Here is a 19,797-nt window from a genome sequence, read left to right on the forward strand (position 1 = left end):
CTACGTTCACTGCAGGCAAAGGCCTCTCCCATGTTTCGTCAATTGACCTTGTCCCGTGCTTGCTGCGGCCACGCAATTCCCGCAAACTTTTTAAGTTCATCTGTCCGCTTTAACTTTCTGCCTCCCTTATCGCGCTTGCCTTCCCTTGGAGTCTAATCTGTTGCTCTTAATGACCGGCGGTTATCTTGCCTTCGAGCTCCATGCCCTGCCCATTCCAATTTCTTCTCGATTTCACCTAAGATGTCCTTAACACCCGCTTGTTACCTGACCCACTGAAGATCACTTTTATAATTTTTCTTTCCATGGTTTGCTGCGTCCTCAATTTAATTGGAACATTTTTCGTAAGCCTCCAGGTTTCTGTCCTGCTGTATGGCGAGGTTTAAATATGAAGGCTTGTACAGAAGTTCTGTCTATTGCCATGACAACATCAACACAATAGAGAGAATTCAATACCAACTAATGCTATAGTAAAGAAACAGGATGCCTTGTCTGTTATAGCTTCCATTTATTTAAAATCTGAGAAACAAACAACACACACTCTTATAGACAAAACATTTGCGCTTACACACAAGAAGAAATCGTAACTCCTTGAATATGCACCGTGCGCGGAATCGCTTCGCAAACTGCACGAGATTGACACAACCTTCATACATTTTGCAATTAGAGCAGTGGCAGCATACAGCAGTGGTCTGAAGCAATTCGAAAGTTGAAGAGAAACATTAATGGCAAAGCAATATGTATTCCATCAGCCACACAAGAAGCCGAGCAGGAAGATCAGAACACTGGCAAATTGCAACCTACAGCTCTTAAATTTTTTGGTGCTCGCAGGCACCACGCAGGTGAGCTTCAGTCCCACTGAAAACTAGACATTTCACGCGGTCGACGTCCATAGGTTCTCCGCGTGTTTGTCGGCAATGGTTATGTGAAGATGCAACGAGATGATCAATTTGGCATCAGAACTTCTTACGCGGAAGCACTTCAACAATGGGTGCCAACAGTGGTATTAGGAAAGGCGGGTTAAAGAAAAGCCGACAAGAAGCTACACTTTAGAGATGACCTGCAAATATAGCCATAACAAAATGCCTCAGCACTAGGCTTTACGAAACAAGGTACTGGTTTTATTGACAAAATATGTGCATTTTGCAACTCAGACATCCAGTTTATAACAAGTGTTGCATATTGATGCGTTATTCTGGTCTCAAGGAACAGTAGAAAAGAATATATTGTTTAAAACTTAGAATTCTAGAACGCCACAGGTGAATAGCGTTTTCACAGAGGATTAACATGGGCAGAGGCTTCATCAGCAAGCAATATGTTAATATGGAAATAGTGATAACGAAAGAAGTTCTCACATCATTACCTGGTGGTGTTATGCATTTTTGAGCTATCTATTATGTTTATTCATAAGCAAGGTCGACACTGTATTCTAATAACAACGACACAATCCAGAATATAAACTTTTTCTGCAGAAGGATGACAAACATTCAAAACAGGTTGAAATTAAGGATGTCAGGCCAATGTATTAGAAATGCACTTTAGCCACTACATCCAAGAATGAAGAATTTTGCATGTTTTGCATAATAGTGATGAGTATTTTTCTGCCAACTAGTTGCATACACAGCCTCAGCAAATATGTTTCCTGATCCCAGAAAAATATAATTCTTTTGTGCCCCTTAAAAGATGCAAGAAAAAGTTAAGGAATCAACTCCTTACTTATAATGGCAATCAAAGGTGAACATTGGTAACGCATTTTGAGTTTTAGGGAACTTGTGCTCCTTGCTAGCAAAATAAGCTGCTGCAATCGAACAAATCATGATTTCATAAAATAATTGCATGTTTCCAGGCTAATATGACACTGGGATTAATAGTATTATGACGGTGTGCCCTCTAAATATTGATATTGTGCTGAAGACTGAATAGATGATGGTCTTATGTGGAATTAATAAACAGGAGAGATGTTCAATGAATTCTGTTCCCGAATGGCCGATGCCTGCTGTCCATTGCCGCATCAAAACAAAACTAAGTACAGCACATTTGATTGTGCCATAAATGCTCAAACTGCTTCAGGAAGACAGCAATGCATGTGCAATGATTAAGCTATGGCTGCAAAATGCACTTCATCACATGCCAGTGGTTCAGTTGACAGTACACAATTTTGAAGTACTGCACAAAAGTTCATGATACACTAGTTCCATTTATCACATATCAAAATTACGTCAAATGCAGAATGTCAGAGGACAGTTGAGTATCTGAAGCTTGAGAAGACCTCTAGTTCGGAAAACTGTCCTCAAAAGCACTATCCACACAGTCGAAGCTTTTTGGCACCCTCTTCATTACATAAGTATACATACTTCATATCCATACCCAGACTGAGAAAATATTATTGAATCTGTTACTGGTGGCTTCATACTCAGAGAACAAGCATGACCACTTGGCACCAACTTTCTACCCAAGCTTGTGAACATCAATTATTGCGATTAAAAATATCGCTTAAAGCTATGCTTAGTATGATTTTTTCCCCATAAGGGGAGAAACTTATCATTGATATGCAAAAGAATATATTAGGCTCAGTATTGTAAAAAGTTTGTAGTGCACGCTGCACATATTTTGCAAATGAACACTGCATGAACAACACAGGAGTGTCGTTCATACAGTGATCACTGCAGCTATTTAATCATACATTCAGCCACACTCTGCAATTTGTCTTCATAAACTTAGAGCTCAGCTTCTTAAGAACAAACTGCACGTTCATATGAATGTAGAAAGCTTCTGTCCAGGAAGATTCGGAAGCTTAAAAGTACGCTAGTGGTACTATTTGCTCAGAGAATGCAGCATTATTGAGGTCATCAAAAAACATACAGGTACTTCTAAGACAACACTTCTGTGAGCAAGAGATTTCAATTTCACCGAATCAGCATTAAATGAAAAGTGTGACTTCAAGAATAAGAATGCCTCCAAAGGAGATGAATCGTAACATAACGGCGGTTGCACTTTAAGCCTTCTGTTGCGTAAGTTATATTCGAGGAATAGATGTCAATTTCTCATAGCCTACGCGATTCTTTATCACATGCCTCAAGCAATGTACTACCTGAGCATCTTTTGCACAATGTCAGAATGTGGTTTCCATGTTGACAAACTCATCTGTTCCCTGCTCTGAAGACCATAGTACAATGGCCAGTGCAATAACTTTCAAAATCAACCAACACAAAGACCTGGAAGAAGGTGTGATTTAGCTAAAATGGTGTAAATGCTTTCATGCATTACAGCACACTTCCTTGAAAATGTTGTAGCGAAAACACTAGTGCTGAAGTCTAAAGGAGTTTTATGGTTCAGCCTGCATGGCACAGCAATGTATAGTACATCGTAAAATTGCTCAAACTTCCTCCGTTTGGCTTGATACGGCTTTGTGTTTGTCAATACTTGCAACATGCGTTGTACATTTACAAGTTCACCGACTTGCAATGAATATGCCTACGCGCAAAAAATTATGGCCTTCATGAGCGTAGAAAAATATTTCTTGGCAATTTGGAAAGGTACTGCACATGTTCGATGTCAGAGGGAACAGTGAACATTTTCATGTAACTACTAACTCTTTCCAAGGTAGCAGAACAAGTGTGGCACGACTGCAGCATTATAATTCTTGTTAAAATCTCCACGATTTATTCATCTACGCAACACGCTGGCTTGTTGTTATAGTGTATCATGTCTTTGTTTCCCATGCACGTCATAGCCATCATTAGACAAGTTCGTATTTGTAAGCTTCCTCGAGATATTTTGTCATTATTGTAGAACTATACAGTGCACTACAAGACTCCTGTGAGCAGCCGATATTCATAATACATAAAAAGCAACAATCCCATGGCCCACCCAGGAAGTACATGAGATTGTTCTCTCAAATTACAACTAATATGGCACGCTGCCGTCTGAACAGATGGCGATTCCTGTAATAGATGGAAATCTTTAAAATTTTGACTGAATGCAATGGAGGCATCTGAAAATAAACTAAATTTGCAGTTGGAGCACCACTGTATAGTACAATATATTAAACACAAGTTCATAGAACTGAACAAGCAGTTTTGTCAGTGCTGACCTTAGAAATCTAATCGTCAGGCCTAACATTTTCTGTAATTAGCTTTTTATTTAATTTCGGTTTTAATTGTACGTCAATGTTAACGAATATAACAAAAGGTCAAGGTATGTTGAGCTTCTTGGCTAATGCCTACTGACGCCATCATAACTTGTACCATAAAGATAGTTAAAGATGCTCAGTAACCTTTTTGTATAAGGCATCAACTCGTGAATCATTCCCGCAAAGCATTCTTTTGAACATGCCTTAAGCATCGCATTCTCTATGCTGCCAAGCACCCGGCAATGTCTACAAAACTCGGTGCTTGAGAACTGTACTGAACAATGCCTACAAAGTGCTGGCCATCACTGCATTGGGCTTTTGTGATCAGCATGACCTCAAGATTATACATTTTGACTCTCAGCCATGTCACGAGTCTCGGGTTCCACAGTATCGATGCAGCATTTTCATTCTGCTCCAGCTTAGACAGCTGCCTATCAAGAACAAGTATCCTCCATTTTTCTAAAGGGTTCCATAATTCAAAGAACACCAGCAGGGATTGATACTTGAAGAAAACTCAGGACTGATCCAGTCAATTACTAACAACCACCATTTATTTGAAAATACTACTTGGTATGATGGGTCAATGAAGGTAAAAAGCAGCTGTAGCAGTAGTAACTAAAGTTCACCGAGATTTACAACTGCTTTTATTGAAATTACAATTTTATGCCACATGGTTAAGACTGTCAATTTGGATGTCATGTCCTGTTTCATCGGACTGGTATCACTGCAAGTGTACCCTTACATTAGCACAAGAATAAGAGAAATTATTCAACCAGTCTGCTTGCAGGTATTCTCGGCACTTGGTTGAAGGTAGCACTCACTTGAGAGTTTCGAGCAACCCACACAGTAAACGCCACCGGAATCCTTCGCTTTTATCCTCTACTAGAAAGTAAAATTAAACATTGTGAGGGCTCGTAAAAGTACAAAGAAGGTACCTTTTTCGAACAAAGCTCTGTGGTTCAAGCTGCATATCGAGAAAAAATTGCTCTTAATGTTCATGAAAGCACTGTGTCAGACGACGCGTTAATATTGATCATTTTAAAGGGGTACTGACACCTTTTTTAGAAGGCGAGTTTACTCTGCCATACAGATCTGCTGTATGTAGAGACGGCTCTGAGCAAGTGGGAAGCTCAGCAAATGCTGATAAGATATTTTATTTTGATATTAAAGTCAATTTTTTCATGGCGCACCTACTGACATCGACACTAGCTTGACGTCAGGCTACAGTACAAATTCTGCTGACTTCACGCAGCAGTCTGGCTAGTTGTGATGACGTTAGGTACCAAAACTTCCAAGATGGCTGCTTGTGCGTCATCAAAACTTCCAAAATGGCCGCCTGTGCGTCACCAACGGAGCCACGGTCTCTTATAAAAATGTGTTTAGACAGTCTATAGACTGTCTAAACCCATTTTTAGGCAGTCTGTAGACTGTCTCAATATATTTTTGTAAGGGACATGCGGAGCGGCCGAGGAAATGTCACTGTATATTGTGCGAGCACGTGACGAGAAGCTCATACCATGTTGTGACGTCAGGGTACAGTAGGAACCGAAACTAGCTTTTAAAAACATACTGTAATTACGTTTTCAGGTCGCACTCGCGCTTAGCACTACCTTTTCTAGGCTCTTGAGGGCCTGACCTTTCATTTGACGCAAGAAAACGACAACTGAAAATATTCGTGTCAGTACCCCTTTAAAGGAGTACTGATACGAAAATTTTCAGTTGTTTTTTTGCGTCAAATAAAAGGCCACGAGGCTCTCAAGAGCCTAGAAAAGGTAGTGCTAAACGCGAGTACACCCTAAAAAAGTAATTAAAACATGTTTTTAAAAGTTAGTTTCGGTTTGTATACTGTACCCTGACGTCACAACGCGGTATGAGCTTCCAGTCAAGTGCTCGCACAATATATGGTGGCGTTTCCACCGCCGCTCCACACCGTGGCTCCGTTGATGACGCACAAGCGACCATTTTGAATGTTTTGGTGACGCACAAGCGGCCATCCTGGAAGTTTTGGTACCCGACGTCACGACAACTAGCGAGACTGCTGCGTGAAGTCACCTGAATTAGTACTGTAGCCTGACGTCAAGCTAGTGTCGATATTGGTAGGTGCGCCATGGAAAAAATTGACTTTCAATACCAAAATAAAATATCTTATCAGCATTTGATGAGCTTCACACTTGCTCACAGCCGTCTCTGCATACATGAGATTTGTATGGCAAACTCGCCTTCGAAAAAAGGTGTCAGTACCCCTTTTATTAGGGCTGCAAGAATCTACTGGAAAGCTGCGAGCACAGAAATGGCATTACTGGAACAATTTATGCTAGCATGGTCAATAAACTAGCATGAGTGTTTCATAAAAAAGAACTTTATCGTTCTTTTAGGAAAGACATAAGAAAGTAAGGAAAATCAGGCAGAATAAAATATTTCTACTGACTTTACTGCAAACCAAGAAAATACAACATAGACATTGATTTCTTATCTTTAGAACAAAAATAAGAAAATACGCTTAAATGTCCAAAGAGTTTGCCGTTCTGTAAGTCACAAAAACAAACAAGTGATAGTTTACACTAAGAAATGCTTTGCAAAACACAATTGTAAGATTTTATAGCACATAATTCTAGCCAACTGTTCACGATTGCCACATCAGGGTGACACACCCTGCTTACTCCACGTTTCTAAAGTCCAACGCTGACCTGCATAAAAAATCTTAAACCTTTGTACAAGACTACAGGTACGGAAATCGAATGGGAGGCTTACAGACTGGAAAGCTTGCAAATGAAAGTAGGCTTATGCATGAAATATTAAGAAACAATGAAATATATTATTGCGTGACTTTTACCATGACGACAGGACAGTCATGCAACAAAGCACAATGGCAAAAAAAAATTAATGCTCGAAGCGATTCGTTCAGATCTCAATAGCACTCCCTGAAGAAGCTGAAAAACTTACAAGTAACCAACGATCGCTGCAAAGACTCAAAATGTTTCATGACTCGCACAACTGTCGTACGATAAGTAAAAAACAGTCAACACATCAACAAGAAGCAAAAGTACGGCTAAAAAGATGCAGAGCAATGTCAGAACGTTCACTTCAAACTGGACAGTGATTAAAACGATCCACATCAAGCATACCAAAATAGTGATCTAAAAGCTACATCAACACTTCGTATATACATAAAATCATTCTTTAATACAACAAGCAACTACTAAAATGCGTGTATTTCCTCGATGCCTAAGTTATACAGCCAAAACAGCACAGAGATTTCATTAGATCTTCATAGAATTCACACGGAAACAGATCGCACAGCTGCATTATGCTAATGACAATATGATCACTCATCAGTTGCAACTCATTACCAAGGAAAAAGTCATTAAGGAACACATTCTCTCACGATTAATTAATCTGGTGCGTCTAGGTAAGCCAGCAGTGAAGCTATGTTCACACTGTTTCCTCAGGTATAGGCACATAAATAAAAAATTGTTTATCTTTGGGCACGCAATAAAAATGCATTGTCATGGCAGTGAACTGAGATACTGAGCAGTAGCAGACAAAGTGGAAAGCTTCTGCGATGCAGTTTCTAAGTTAGTGGCGTTTTTCTCGCTGGACACGCGAAGCACTCTCGCTTGCAGTCATAAAACAAAACGTCAAAATAGTGCTAAAATTTCACAAGTGCTCAAATCGTGCAGTGCCATATCCTCAGAGCAAGAATCGAAGAAAGAAAAAAATGTGCAAGGGTGTTTCTTGTCGCTGTGAAGCGTGTGAAAAACTCGAAAGTGTCAATCCGAATAATGAAATAACGATCACGGACTCACTAAATGACTAAAGGGTAATAATAATGGACAAAAAAAAAAAAACAGGAGGCAAACGGAACATGTAAACAATAGCAATGGTAGCAAGAAAAAAAGACAAAACATTAAAACAGGAGGGATACTTAGCAAGTAACACACAATGATGAACAACAGAAAAAATTTTTTTATTCTTCAGAACTTATCTAATCCTAAGCAATGCAAGCTATGTTGAGTAGATTTCCTGCCTTCATGCTGATACTTGCACAGAGTTCATGACCTCAAAGTACCAGGTGGTCAGCATTAACTAACAGAAATGCACACAATTTTCCATTCACCTTCCCATTCCAATGTGAATGTGTCTTTCGAAGAAAGCGGATGAATTTTGTTACTCTTAAAAACTGCAAATCAAGTAAGGTGATCTTGATTCATTGCCTGTTGAGGGTGATGCGCAGTAAGATTGTACTAAAATACAGTGCAAAGGCTTTTGCACGTTACACAAAAGGCAGAAAGCCATAAAAAAATGAAACTTTAGAAAGTTGTAACAAGGGAAATTCAAGGGTTGATGAGAAGAACAAAAGGTGCTCACAGCTTCTGAAACGACTTTCACATACATTAAATGAGTGCAATCAGTCGTTTCCACGGCCACCGACAGGTGCAGGTCATGGTGCGCTGAAGACGCATTATAGTGAAACGGCTCGAAAGCAACAGCATGTCATGCAAAAAAAGTTATAAAACACTTTACAAAATCAACCTTTCTAAATAAATCACTGCAAGTACAACAATGGACAGCTGGTCTGTTGCACATTTTTTTAAAGAGCACCTGAGTTCTCCCTTCTGAAATTTTCAGGCCAGTGGGCAAAGTGTGGGAACAGCTTTCTCCAAGGGATTTCCAGATGGACCTCGCTTACAGCTGAGAATAGAGTGCCTAGCAAAATGTTTTTAAAACTGCCTTTCTTCTCTGGCATTGCCTGTATTAACTAAGCAATATTTCCATGACTACGAAAGTAACCAACTGTAATAACTACATCTTGTTTAGTTGCACATGAACATCCACAGTCTGTCGTGAACACTACTGTTATCTTGAAATTTCCAGAGCCCTCCACTACGGCATTTGTCATAATCATATCGTGGTTTTGGGATGTAACACCCTAACAATTATTAAAAAATGAAAAAAAGAGCTAAAAAATAATGAAGCAGTGATGGCTTCTTGATGACAGAAGAAGGCGAGATATTTAAATGATAAAAAAACTGGCTTTGAATAGATGACAGACAGGGAAGCCTGTTGATGATGTCACTGATCAACTACATACATGTATCTATGAATGAAATGTATGACATCAAATGCACATGCCACAATGACAGTCGGACAAATGGTTGTGTTAGAATGGGGGCATGTTCCTTGTGACAATGGAACACCGAGTCGGGTTAGCGAACCCTCTGTGCTGCAAACACTCATCTAGTTTGACCGAAGCAAGTTACTGTTGCAGGTGCTGCAGACTTTTCCTCTTGAGCCAAATGTTTGCTGCCCAGCCCACCCATCTAAAGCCGCTGGAGAAAGCTGTTCCCGAACAATGCTACTGCATGGTGCTTATGGCCAGTGAATGCAGGGGTTGTTCCACGCTCACTACTACCCCACTTGCTTGGACAGCGAACTGATGGCACTGAGCGACACGCTGGACGCTGGGCTCCGGTACCTGGGTCGCGACAGACCCATGCCTGCGGGCGTTGAATTTCCTGAGCTCGAGCCCAGGGGCGACGGCGTGCCGCTGAGGAGAGAGCAGGTCGACCCGGACGAGGGCGAGTGCGAGCCGTCCTCAGAGGCCGTAGAGGACCGCCGGTTCAGCAGGATGACGTTGCAGGTGTCGTGCCGGGACAGGAAGTGCTCCAGGGTGTCCCAGCCGCCACCCACACGGATCATGACGTGCTTCTCCTTGAGCAGCTGCGATTGAGTGGACACGAGGCATCAATTATCACATCTTCATAATCCACTTATAAGCCCAAAAAAGACTTGTTTATTTATTTACTTAATTATTTAAAATATCTTACAGGCCTTCAACAAGCCATTGGGTAAGAGGGAAGTACCGTAAACAAATGTAATTAAAAAAGATTTAAGACAGCTACGCATTACTGGTGCCAAGCCTCAAGGAATAGCAGAGCTGGGTGGCCTTCCTTGTTTCAGTTTATTTTTTTTTCTTTCTCATGAGTGCGCCACTCTATTATAGACACTGATGCCATGGCTTAAGCTCTGCCTATGCAGCTGTGCGGAGTAGATCGAGAAGTAGAAGGCACCTAGACGAAGAGCACGTGCAGCCGCGCACACACACCACCTGTGCTCTTCAGAAGGTTATACACTGGATCGGAAGGTTATGCAGTGGCGGGAATTTTTTGCGCACTTTTTTGTGGTGCCATGTAGCCAAGCCAGGCTTGTGGAAAAGTATTGATTAGGTATCGATTTGCCTTGTACTATGTATTGCCATGCTTGCCTGAGCAATGCTAAGTAATTTCCAGAAGTGCATTGTTTATTGATTGGTTATCGATTAGGTATCAATTGGCTATCAATTGACTTATACTATGCCTTACCATGCATGTCAAGGCATTTGTAAGCAATTTCCAGAAAATTATTAGCTACTGATTGATTATCGATTGGCTATCGATTTTGATCTGTTTGATTCTCTTTCTGTCTTTCTTTCTCTTTCCGTTATTTTTCCTTTTTGTCCCTATTTCTCTTTCTTTCTATGCTATGCTTTACTATCTCTCCTCATCCTTTCCCTTTTCACCCTCACATCTCTCCTCATCAACCTCACTTCCCTTTCCCACCCCCTCTATACAAGGCTATGTTATGTTCTATTTGCATGCCTGGATAATGGAGTGGTTATGACGCTCCCTTTTGGATCGTGGGTGATCATAATCATTAGCCTGACTATGCCCACTGCAGGGCAAAGGCCTCTCTCATGTCCTGCCAATCAACCCGGTACTGCACTTGCAGCTGCTGCGTTATACCCGTGAACTTCTCAATCTCATCTACCCACCTAACTTTCCGTTTCCCTCCCCCATTTCCCTTCTCTTGGAGTCCAGTCAGTTACTCTTAATGACTAGCGGTTACCTTGCCTACACGCTACATGGCCTGCCCATGTCCATTTCTTTTTCTTGATTTCGATCAGATGTATAACAGCCGGTTGTCCCCTGACCCACTCTGCTCTCTTTTTGTTAAGGTTACACCTATCATTTTCCTTTCTATTGCTCGCTCAGTCGTCCTCAGTTTAAGTTGAACCCTCTTTGTAAGTCTCCAGGTTTCTGCTCCGTAGGTAAGTACCGGTAAGATGCAGCTGTTGTATGTCTTCCTATTGAGGGATAGTGGTAAACTACCACTCATGATTTGATAGTGCTTGCCAAATGTGCTCCATCCCATTTTTATTCTTTTAGTTCCTTCAGTCTCTCATGGTTCAGCTCCGCGGTTACTACCTGTCCTAAGTGAATCTTTACAGTGGCTCCACAACCACCATAGTCCTCCATAAAGCAAGTGACAAAATCTCAATAAAGAAGGGTGTCAGGGAGGGAGACACGACCTCCCCAATGCTATCCACTGCGAGCTTGGAGGAGGTTTTCAGGGCCCAAGATTGGGAATAGCTGGGGATGCGAGTTAACGGAGAGTACCTCAGTAACCAGCAATTCGCTGATGACGTTGCATTGATGTGTAACTCGGGGGGTGAACAGCAACTCATGATTACTGAATTGGACAAGGAAAATTAATATGCAGAAAACTAAAGTAATGTGCAACAGTCTCGGAAGAGAACAGCGCTTTGCAATAGGTAGCGAGGCACTGGAAGTTGTAAAGGATCGTGGGTATGCGGGTTTGAATCCCGCTTCGTCAAGAAATTTTCTTTCTCCTTCTTTCTAGCATCTCTCTCTCTCTGTAGTCATTCTCTCACCAATCAAGAGTTATTCCATCCCATGCCACATAAATCGGCACACGTGTTCACAGAGCGAAGGAAAAGATGGAGAAGAGGACGAAATGACGCGTGCAGGTTCATGATAGTTTTCTATTGCCGGATTACAAACAATGGCTGGCACAAACAGCTCCACTGGTAAAAGCAGGAGAAGTGCGAGCACAATGAAAGGAATATTTACATAACGTAACGGTAAGCAACATTACTATTGTCCCGTGGTAGTGAGGATGAAGAAGGCGGTAGTCAACTTGTGCCCAGAAAACTGAGCAACTCAAAGTACAAGCAATACATGCTGTGCAATGATAGTGTGGGTCACAGTCATTGGCCATCAGTGATCTGATCATTGGTGGAACACATCTTTTATACATCAGTGATCGAACCTTCCAGCGTTATTGCTTGTGCTAGTCGCATTTTGCCTGTAATGTTACCGGAACAATCTGAAATCTGAACAATCTCAAAGCTTCCCCACTTCTGCGCGACCTGCACCGAGTGGAGCAAACAGTAATTGTGGATGAAACCTGATCACATTACAATAAAAAAATAAGCGCGCATAGCACAATGTAAAATAACACACACAACGTAGTGTTCTCGTTTCTAGACGGAATACATACACAATACAACTGGGCACAGTCTTCAGTTAATGTGACACTGAAGTGGAACACTACTGAATCAGTTTAGACAGATAAATGACTGATTAAGAATGTTGAAACTGTGATCATAGGTTCGCTATTAAAAGAGAAAATGAAGGGCAGAATTCCATTTTTCTATGGGTGGGCGAATATTTCAAATTTCGAAATTGAACAGAATATTTTCATTATTCGAAGCGTATTTGATTATAAAAGACCATCATCGAATCTTTCCGAATATTCTGCCATCGCTGAATGTGCAGTTAAAGAGGCGAGTGTTTGGACAAATCCCGTTATTCAAACAAAGTAAAACATTGCTAGTGCCCATTGCTTTTAGCCTATTCTCTGCAACCTGCATGTTCATGTTTTCATCTAATGCACAGAGAAGTCAACCGCAGCCAAAACGTGTTTCTCATTAGAATCCACACCGCTTTCAATAACAGTGCTGCAGTATGCTGCTGCCAAGACCTTTTGCACTTCGACATTGTTCATTTGTGACGTCACAGCTATGCAGCGCATGCAGTATGATATGTGCTTTGAAAAATGAGGATCTGACAAACTGCTGCAGGTTGATGTCAACAAGTCAGGTAGGTGGTGGGGCCATTCGGAGACCTAGTGCAACCTTCGATGAAATCGCTGCAAGGTTTTTAATAAGTTTTCAATATCAAACTACTAGTTTTGTGGCACAGAACGTGAGTTCATTCCCAGGTGATCCCTTTCAGATGTAGTTTCACATGCACGAGGCTCTACTTGTCTCAGTGTTGAAACCTCACAGTATACTGAATAAGAGGCTGGGTCCGAGCTAGTTGGTACACTGACATTATGAAACCATTAAGCGCACAAAGACGGGAACAAGAAGACGACACACAGAGCGCTACTTCCAACTGATGTTTATTGCAACACAAAAACGCCATATATGGTCACAGTATATGGCCAACAACGCTCTTGGCACTGCGTGAGGGTGGATGCTTGTTTGAGCCTGGACAATGTTCAGGCACATCGCGGCCATATATGAGTCCCCAATTAATGGGGTTTAATGGAGTTTAATGTCCCAAATGGGGTTTAATTAATGGGGCTTAATGTCCCAAAACCACAATATGATTATGAGAGACGCCGTAGTGTAGGACTCTGCAAATTTCGACCACCTGGGGTTCTTTAATGTGCACACAAATTTTAGTACACGGGCGTCAAGCACTTTCACCTTCATGGAAAATGCGGCCACCACAGCCAAGATTTCATCCTGCGGCCTTCGGGTCAGCAGCTGAGCACCATAACCCCTAGACCACCGTGGCGGGGTTAGATGTACAAGTTGGGTGCCGAGGATGTAGATGCGGTCACTGACCAAGTCAAGGTGAAAAACACAGAGACGTTTCGGGAAGTTGGGTGCATTGGCAAATACTGCCAAATTATTAATGCGTTGAGAGGCTTCTTTTTCTGCCTCTTGCTTAGTTTTAACTGCCAGATGATTGCACCAATTTATTTTGTCCCTTCAGGGTCAAATTATTGGAAGTACAGTGTACTGTAATGCTTCCGAACTCGTGTTTTCAAAGCTGGGAAACAAAACCAAAACTGTAACCTTTACACACCAGCAGCCACACCACAGCATAAACTGCAAATTATTCCGTACAATTGTAGAGGCAAAGAAAAGAGAGAAGACGAAGAGCACCGACGTGCATTGAGCGCAATAACGAAAACTAACAAGGTGTATCATCCAACACCAAGACTGGCTGTCTCATTCTCTTAAATACACATAACACATTCAACATGCACACTAACCAACCAACCAACCAACCTAAGTAAGCATCTTGCTGCAAGACAAAATGAGCACGGGCATATGTTCTGGCAACCATTCCAGCATCAAGGCTTAAAAAGAGAATGCCTGTGTGAAGAAACCCATTTCTTTTTTGGAACCAACTGGTATAGTTTTTAAGCAAAGCTTCCCTCAGTTACAGATTCTGGTGGCAGTGGCATAGCTTGTGAAAAACTTGGTGCTGGAGAGTGTACAGAAATGTGGGTGTACATAAATAAGGCCTAAGGTGTGCAGGTGACATGCGTGTTTGTATGTGCCGTTTTCTAATAACTGACGTTCTCTCGATCATGAACTTGTTGGCAATCAGTTGTTTCTGATATGGCAATGTGATCTTTTATTGAGGTCGCTTGTCATTTCATGCCACCACATTTCATTGTTTCCCGCGTGACTGTCGTTGCCTGTAACAATTGAAATGTTGCACTGCTAAGCATGTGAATGAAGGTCCCATTCCAAGCATGGACGAAGGAAACAGTTAGAAACATTGCACAGTGTGTTGAAAGAAAGAAAAGAGAAGTAGTATGTCAGGCACACAGATGTGAAGCTTCGCTTGCTCCCATTTTCCTGACAGGGCAAGGGCTGCCGAAATTTAAAGCGAAAAGCGTTAAAGAGCTTGTTTCGCAGAAATTCCAGTGTCAGTAGTGAACAAAAAATCAGTGTTTTCCATGAGCAAAAATTCGATATATCGTATAAAAGCGTGTAAGGGCCGCACTTTTTTTCGAGTACCGAGGGCCAATTTTCAGGGTGCGGCCCATACACACAACGTGCAATCTTTTTTTTTTGAAGCAAAAGAAAAAAAACGTACAGGCTAGTGAACAAAGAATGTTTATTGCAGGATAGAGCATATGTGCCTAATCATCGTCGCTCAACGAGTCCTCGGACTCGGTTTCCGAGATGGTGTGTTGCGGAGCACATCCTCCCACAAGCAGTCGTCTTCAGCGCCATCCAGGCTGTTGGATATACCGGTGACTTTAAAGCTTCGGGTCACAACGTGCGTCGACACTGAGCTCCACACCGACAGTATCCAACCGAGAACAGTTGCAAGCGGTGCCCTCTTCAGCCGTCCGGTCGGCGTCTGCTCGTGGCTGCCGCTTGCCATCCATTCAGTGTAGAGCCTTCGGAATTCAACCTTAAAAGGCCAATTAACGCTGACGTCCAAAGCCTGCAGCATTCCAGTGAGGCCGCCCGGAATCACGGCCACGTCTTTGCCGACACGGCGCAGGTGTTCCTTCACTTCATCGGTAAGGTGACAGTGGAAACTGTCTAACACTAAAAGTGACCGTTTGGCCAACAACGCTCCTGGTCGGTTTTGCCAAACACACTTCACCCAGTCGAACACCAAGTCATCGTTCATCCACCTTTTTCTTAGGCTCGAACTATGACTCCCTTGGGGAACACTTCGTTGGGAATCCTTTCTTTTCAACACAATGTACGGGGGTAGCTTCCGCCCGTCCGCAGTCACACAAAGCATGACTGTGCAGCGTTCGTGCTCAGCGCCGGTGGTCCGCACGGCGATGCTCTTTTTGCCTTTCAGTTTGACTGTGTAGTTTTCCGGGCAGTCAAACCACACAGGAGTGTGATCTGCGTTCGCTATTTGAGACAGTAGGTAATTATGTTGATGGCGAAGGCCGATGACATATTTATGGAAACAAAGCACCTTATCGGTGTAGTCTTCTGGCAGCTGCTGGCACAACGTGGTCCTTTGCCGAAAGGAGAGACCCTTCCTTTTCACAAATCATTGCACACAGCCAGCGCTAGCCTTAAAAGTCCCGGCCGGTATATTCTTCGCACGTGCCAAGGCTGGTGCCTTCACGCGCAGCATGTCTGTTGTTAGTGCATATCCATCATTTCGCACTTCTGTCACCATAACAGAACAACTCTTCTTCTAGTTCCGGAAACTTGCATGGCTTTCCTCGGAAAGCGCGCTTTTTGCTGTTCATGTTTTCCAGAGCTTCCTTTTGCGCGCACCATCTTCAAAAGCACTTTTTTGTGGACGCCGAATTTTCTGCTGGCGGCACATTTCCCATGCTCGTGCGCAAACTCGATCACCTTTAACTTGTAGCCAGCCGTGTAGCTTTCAAGTGCTTGCCCATCGTGCCACAACATGAACGCTCGGCAGAAGACAAGCACGAGAGACAATACGGCATGCACAACTCCTGCAAATGACCAGCTGAACTGCACAAGTTGGTGATGCTAATGCCAATATAGAAAACACATTTGTATAGTGGTGTGAGATGCGAAGGATAAAATCCCGGTTTAACCTTTAGGTAACGCGTGTATGAACACTCATCAAATAGTTAAAATATTTATCAAGCTTTATGAACACCTTAGCACGGAGAAAGTTCAACAAAATATGCTAGTGACGTACTGTACCTGTAAACCGCTGTAAACTTTATTAATGATGATGATGGTTACGTTTTTCTTGCGCCATCTATTGACGACGTTCAAAAGCTCGCATGCACGCGCGCATTTTGAATACGTGTGGGTTAACAAAAGTGTGGGTGCGGCTCTTACGCGTTTTTTTTTTAAATATGTACTTAATAACAACGGGGTGCGGCCCTTACATGCGTTTACACGGTACATGCAAATAAATACACAATAAAAAAAACCATCAGTTTGAGTGCATGGTAAAGAGGCGTTCTAACAGAGAACCACGCCACTGCTTGAACCTGCTACCAAAAAAGACCCTATACGAATGCCATGTAATGTGAGGAGTCTTCTTAATGCATGTAATGTTGCGTGGCAAGAGCGCAGAATCACGCCAGGCATCGAGACGTGAATTGCACAACGAGTGAGGGGTTTGAAGGCACCCCCATTACAACGCAGTCAGGCATACTTAGCCATCATCATCAGCCAAAGCATCAACAATGTGGGCAGCTGCGTAGGTTCGCGTGTTACCTAACGGACACGTAGTGGGTGCTTTGCTGATTCGCAACAGGAAGAATTAGGGCGTAGTGGCCACTTCACAGCTGCACTTGGAGTAGGCATTACAGGATAGTTTTAAATGGCCAATGTTACTCGTACAGATGTTCCGTTCCTTGCGGGATGGATTAGGTGTTCACCAAGAAGCAAAGCAAGGCTATCGCTTGAGAAGGCGATGCAAAGGGCCCAATTACACTATTGCTCTTGAGACGAAACTAAAGTGTCCTCCCCTTTTTTTGTAACATGCATGCCTTTGAAAAGTGTGCAAGTCTCAAAGTAACTAATTCATGACATTTGCTACTGCTTAATGTAAACTAGTAAATAATAATAATAATAAATCAAATTGTCAACGCATCCTGCCAGCAGTGAGGCTGACTGCTTCACTGCATGCTACGTTACACAAGAAGATGGCTTCACTGCACAGAGACTTACTATCCGGCAAAGCCAACTTCACAGCTGAACGACACAGTCTCCGAACATTTCATGCATGATAGTACAAATGATGTGGGCCTCAATTAAGAAAAAAAGTAAATGTTGCACTGTGCTATTCATTGAAAGAAAAATCTTAATATGAAAAGAAAAAAAAGGTTGCTTTCATGTTCAGCAACTGCAATGTGGGTTATCAGGGAAACTGTCGTGCAAAACTTAATTTCTTAACTGTGACCCCCTTGGGGTTTTCCTAACTCTTTCGTCACCGCGCCTATAGAACGTGAATCACTGGTTACACGAACGTGCCGAGTGAGAATTTAAAAATATGGTGCTCCTATCAACTAGTTGTGCCATTTAGCACATTCTGTAAGCACTAATGTTTCGGTTCCTGCATAGTTTAGTTTTTTACCCAAGCGGCGCCGATTTTTACCAGCGACTCAAAGATAGCGGTTCACTTGGTTTGTTCGTGAAGATGGCAGATGAACCGGTAGCCAGGCCCTCTCGATAATGTTCCTTCGACGATTCTGTTCCGTTTACATGTGATTTCTTTACTGTCTCTAGCCGAAGTGACTCTGAGCATGATGTTAAATCATGAGAATAAGGTTTGGATGACAAGAAAAAACGTATAACAAGCCTGAATCATAGTCAGGTGTTGGTCAGTGCCTTTAGCTTTCTGGCACATTGATTTTTTATGCCGAGTGAAATGTCGTGAGGACGTTGGCACTATTGTATCTCTTATTTGTAGTGTCTGAGCTGTACATGGTGAAGATTTGGTGTTATCCCCTTCAGCCAGCAGAAAGTGATGTTCAGTCGAAGAAGGGTACCCGGCCGTGAACTAAGTGATGTTGCCAAGTGAAGCGATATGTGTCACAAGGAAAATCAGAGTTTTGGGCATATTTTTCACAGCACAAGCAATAAACAGGATTTGTGTTAACAAAAATGAGCATGCATGGTTGCAAATCCTGTAGAAGCAGCCTTATGCCTCTGAAAGCAATCCATCATGCGTTTAACAAGAAAGTAATTACTACGGTTTTACGCACCAAAGCAACTATATGATTACGAGGCATGCCGTAGTGAGAGAGACTGAATTAATTTCGACCACCTGTGGTTCTTTAACATACATCTAAATCTAAGCACACAGGTGTTCTTTGCACGCTTAACGTGAAAGAAAAACATTAACGGGGGAGCATATTAGTGCCAATATTCTGTTTATACAGTAGTTCCATTCGAGCACATTTCATTAAGGCATGTACTGAAACTGAAAGAATGACTGCAATGGCGAGTGAACTATTTTTATACTGTGTGTGTCAAGTCTCCTTACTCTTGGAGTTATGTGCGTGAGGTTGTGTATTTCCACATGTAAAGTACTCACCCTGACAAAGTAGATGCGACCCCCGATGCAGTATCGGCCCTCTGAGATGCGCTTGATCTGGGTCTCACTTTGGCACACACGACTGGCAATCTTGCGGACCTGGAATTGGCCGAGAAGAAGAGAATAATGAGCAAGTCTGTCGTACAAAATCTATTACACTGATTTCGTGAATGCTCGTGTTCGAGAAATGGTTTTATGCCTTTTGTCAGTGCTAACTAGCGCATATTTTGAATCACGCCACACTAAGACAGCAATATTCATGCCATCCAATGTTATAAATTGCAGCATAAAAATCTAAACGAGACAACGTACTGTTTGACATTTTGACCGCACAAAAAAGACGAGGACAGAGGGACGAGCAAAAGTTAAAGAAAGAAGACGTTTTCGCGCACCTGCCTGCGCACTGTAAAGACTGCACGTGTGAACCACGGTTTCAAGGGATAAAGATTCTGGGCAGAAGCCAAGATCAAACAGCTCGAGAGCTATTAGAAGCTTACTTTATTAGAAAGAAAAGTGATGATTGTGTCAGTGAGTGACACCTCTATCAGATTATTTCAATCGGAAATGTCTTTCTTGGACAGGTGGCTGCCCCACTAGACTGATGAGCGGACGTAACTGTGTCTGCGCATGTCAAAAACTCGCTATATATTGCTACGTCTTTCACTGAATAAAATGAGTTGAAAGTTTACCGCCCATGTCGTCGTACCTCCCTCTGTCCTCGTCTTTTTTTGTGCGGTCAAAATGTCAAACAGTAAGCACCAACTAGGCCAAACGCAAGTTCTC

At 42.4% G+C, this 19,797-nt stretch overlaps 1 protein-coding gene across 1 annotated transcript in view; it reads right to left on the reverse strand.

Annotated features, from left to right (window-relative positions):
• Positions 1–485: 485 nt before the first annotated feature.
• Positions 486–19,797, reverse strand: part of LOC119402372 (GAS2-like protein 1) — a 254,228-nt gene continuing 234,916 nt past the window's right edge. The window contains exons 8-10 of the mRNA XM_037669506.2: positions 19,015–19,113; positions 5,837–9,850; positions 486–5,185 (exon numbers count right to left, since the gene is read on the reverse strand). Of these exons, the coding sequence (XP_037525434.1) occupies positions 9,539–9,850; positions 19,015–19,113 (411 nt within the window). The 3' untranslated portion in view covers positions 486–5,185; positions 5,837–9,538. The remainder of the gene's footprint in view (positions 5,186–5,836; positions 9,851–19,014; positions 19,114–19,797) is intronic.

This window comes from Rhipicephalus sanguineus, chromosome 8 (assembly GCF_013339695.2).
Source record: "Rhipicephalus sanguineus isolate Rsan-2018 chromosome 8, BIME_Rsan_1.4, whole genome shotgun sequence".
Classification (NCBI taxonomy): Eukaryota; Metazoa; Arthropoda; class Arachnida; order Ixodida; family Ixodidae; genus Rhipicephalus; species Rhipicephalus sanguineus.